Source organism: Pteropus alecto, unplaced genomic scaffold (genome assembly GCF_000325575.1).
Source record: "Pteropus alecto unplaced genomic scaffold, ASM32557v1 scaffold75, whole genome shotgun sequence".
In the NCBI taxonomy this organism is placed as follows: Eukaryota; Metazoa; Chordata; class Mammalia; order Chiroptera; family Pteropodidae; genus Pteropus; species Pteropus alecto.
The window spans coordinates 24,791,775-24,795,344 of NW_006440638.1; the positions used below are offsets into that span (position 1 = coordinate 24,791,775).

Below are 3,570 nucleotides of genomic sequence, written 5' to 3' on the forward strand. Positions count from 1 at the left end.
TCCCTACATGTGTTACTGACATGGGGCATTAGGCACAATTAACTTCGTAATAATGTAATTGCCCCTTCACCTGATACTCATTTGCTCAGAAAAAAGTGAATTCTAACACTATCACCTGGAGTCCCCAGACTTTGAATTTTATTACTAATGCAGATTTCTGTCCACCAATTTGGGGAAACTGGATGCACCTTGGCCTTATTCCCTAGTATATCTCTATTTGTTCCATTTTCTTATTTTCAGATTCCATCCATCTTTGCTTCTGCACACTTTTTGATTGATGGAAGAGAAATTTAGTTACATTGGTTTGCAAGAGATTTCTTTCATTGGGTGATTTGATTTGTTTTTCAGTCTGTTCCATCTGGACACAAACATCTGACAGTGGAAGAATTATTTGGAACCTCTTTGCCAAAGGAACAGCCAACCGTTGTGGGTCTGGATTCAGAAGAAATAGAGAAGCTGCCAGGAGATGCCTCCCAGAAGGAGCCCAGCTCATTCCTACCATTTTCTTTTGAGCAGTCAGTAGGGGCCCCTCAGTCAGAAAACCTGGGTATCCATCCTGTTTCCCACCACTCAGTTCAACCTGAAGTCACTACCCCGGTGCTAATCACTCCTGCCTCCATCACACAGTCCAGTGAAAAGCAGGCCCCAAGCTATGCGATCCCGTTGCGCCCTGGGCTCAGTCCCACTCTGCCAGCAGAAGCTCCTACTGCACAGGTTCCCCCCAGCTTACCCCGAAACACCACCATGATGCAGGCAGTGAAGACCACACCTAGACAGAGGTCTCCACTCCTGAGTCAGCCAGTCCCTGAGCTTAGCCATGCCAGTCTGACTGCCAGCCAGAGCCCCTTCAGGGGCCCACTGACAAACACCACTGGTACATCCCTCCCAAGTGTTGATCTTCTCCAGAAACTCAGGTTGACCCCACAGCATGACCAAATACAGACACAGTCACTTGGGAAAGGTGCAATGGCACCCAACTTTTCTCCAGCAGCCGGACAGCTGGCCACGCCTGAGAGCTTCATAGAGCCTCCCCCTAAGACAGCAGCAAGAGCCTCCACCGCCTTGAGCAACATGGTGCTTGCTCCCCTTCAGGTACTGGCAGGAGAGTAGGTGGCTATAATTGAGTGGGATGAAACTGCAAAGACTGATTTTGACTGACGTGGGAGAGTCATTTTAAAGAGAGAACTGTTGAGTATGTCGGGCTAGAAGAAAGGGGAGGTCAGAAGTCTCGTGAACAATCAAATAATTGGCAAACGGTGTAACTCAATTCATTTCCACTTCCCAAAATTATTTCAACTGATTAAAGCTAAGAAGCAGTATTTATATTTTCTTATGAGAGTATTTTAGAGGTATTTTTCAGTTGTTTTTGACTGATAGTTCCAGAAGTCCTCATTTGACTTAGGTCCACTCAGGTCCAAACTATCCCAACCTTTGTTCCATTCCCAACTCCCTCTGTACTGATGGAGTGCCTACCTTGTGCCAGGCACACTAGGGTACTATAAGAGCATCCCAGTATTGGAGGTATGAGGGCAAATAAAGCTTCCTAGTGAAACTGATGTTAGCTGAGATCTGAAGACTCAGTAGATGTTAGCCAGACCTTCCCTAGAGTTGGGAAAAGCATTTGGGGCAAGGAGAATAGCATATGCAGAGGCCTGGAGATAAGGAGGCAGTTGCTGAACTTACAGTGTGATTGGCTCTACTGTGGAAAGAGACTTGGAGGAGCTGGTATTGGTTGATGAGTAGGACTATATGTTACAGAGTTGAGAGATTTGTCCTGAGAGCCCTGGGGAATATTTCAAGGACTTTGAGCAAAACAGGGCTTTCTGGGAAAGAAGACAGAAGTAGGATGACACGTCAGGAAGGAGGCTTTGGGAGTCACCCAGGCTGCCTGAATTTGGGGGTGTGGGCAAGTGCATATGTTAAAAAGTATGATTAGTGAGACTTGATGGTAGATTGAGTATGGGGGGTGAAGAAATTTATCCCTCAATAATGTACATGGTTGGTGAGTTGCAAGATCACAGAACTGAAAGAGGGTAGAACTTTCAACTCAAACATGTATTAGTTGCTTTTCAGGATTTTAGTCTCATGCCATTTACTAATTGTGACCCCCAATCTTAACAAATAATATTGTAAAAAAAGAGCCTATTATGATAATTGTATATTATCCCTTAGTTAACAGGATACTTTATTTCATTCCTTTGAAATCTTGCACAGAAAGCGGAAATTTAGTATCTTGGTTACGTCGTTAAATTGTCATTTCCAGCTGTTTCTGTTGAGATTCTCTTCAGTACAAGGAGGAGAGAATGTATTCTATTTAATAGTTTGGTATATGCCCCTAAAATGTGCCTGCTGCCACTGTTCCTGTTGCTCTGCAACCATCAATTTTGAATTCTACCTCCTCCAGATTTTGACCTCTGGGACAGCACCCTGCTCTCCAGCATGCTTCCTTTCAAGGGACACCTACATCTGTATACATTTTCATTTACTTGGCAGTATCGAATTGAGGACCTGGGGCTTCATTGAAGTCTAATGTTTTTGCTCTACAACAAAAAGTTCTTTCTCTTCCCAGTGAGTGAGGACATATAAGTGTCACTGTGGATGAAGACTGTTTAGTGCCACCTGTCCAAAGTTTAAATCACCTTTTCAAGAAGTATGCTGTCAAGATCTTGCATCTCTGCAGACTCAACAGCAAAAATATGCTTGGGCTGTCCCCAGCTCTTCTAAGAGACACGGGTTTCGGCTTTTCCCTTAGAGATTCCTTAAAGGCTTTGCACACATCTCTTTTCTCAAGGGAACCAAACAGGGTCCGGATCTATCCCAAATCTCTCATCCTGCAGTCAGTCATCATTTGCATTGTCACAAGTTCCTGTCAGCCTCTTCCCTCAAGAATCTAGGAACTAGATTAATAGTTAATGTCTGAACTATTCCCTATTGCTAACCTAGTTTTTTTCCCCAGTAACTGCAAAATCTTAATTGAAACTTGGAACATCTGTTCATCTTTTCTTTTTAAACATTGCAGTCTATGCAGCAAAACCAGGATCCTGAAGTCTTTTCCCAGCCTAAGGTGTTATCTAGTGCCATCACGGTAAGGATGCCCATTTTCTGAAGAACACATTATGTTTAAGTTCCACTGAGTGTGAAGTAAAACATTGTTACTTGAGTGAAAAGTTTTAGCTTTCAAGCCCAAACCCACTATAGATTCCCCCTCCCCGGGCAGGCTACCCCTGCTCCCCCAGACAAAGAGTTCATTGCCATGACCTCTGTAGACCTTGAGTCATCTCTCTGTGTGAATGTCTTCCCTGACTGTGTATACAAAGGCAGGGTCAGCCTCAGGGTGGGCACTCACTTAAGTGTTTGTAAATGGGCAACTGCTGAGAGCACATCAGCCTCATTCTCTGAGTAGGAAACACCCTTTGCTCTGAAAGAGCTGTGTTGTCCCAGTTAACAGAGGGAAGCATCAGTACCCTTAGTGTCCCCACCCTCCATCACCTACCAACCTTGAAATGCACACCTCATTGTTTCCATTCTTAACATTTTACACTTCCATTTGTCTTGAGCCTTTATACCGCT

General features: G+C 44.3%; 1 protein-coding gene across 2 annotated transcripts in view; it reads left to right on the top strand.

Moving 5' to 3' along the window:
• Positions 1-3,570, top strand: part of DCP1A (decapping mRNA 1A) — a 50,755-nt gene that overhangs the window by 41,827 nt on the left and 5,358 nt on the right. For both annotated transcript variants that reach the window (XM_006917537.2, XM_025050663.1), the window contains 2 exons: positions 349-1,092; positions 3,020-3,085. In XM_006917537.2, coding sequence (XP_006917599.1) covers positions 349-1,092; positions 3,020-3,085 — 810 coding nt within the window. The remainder of the gene's footprint in view (positions 1-348; positions 1,093-3,019; positions 3,086-3,570) is intronic.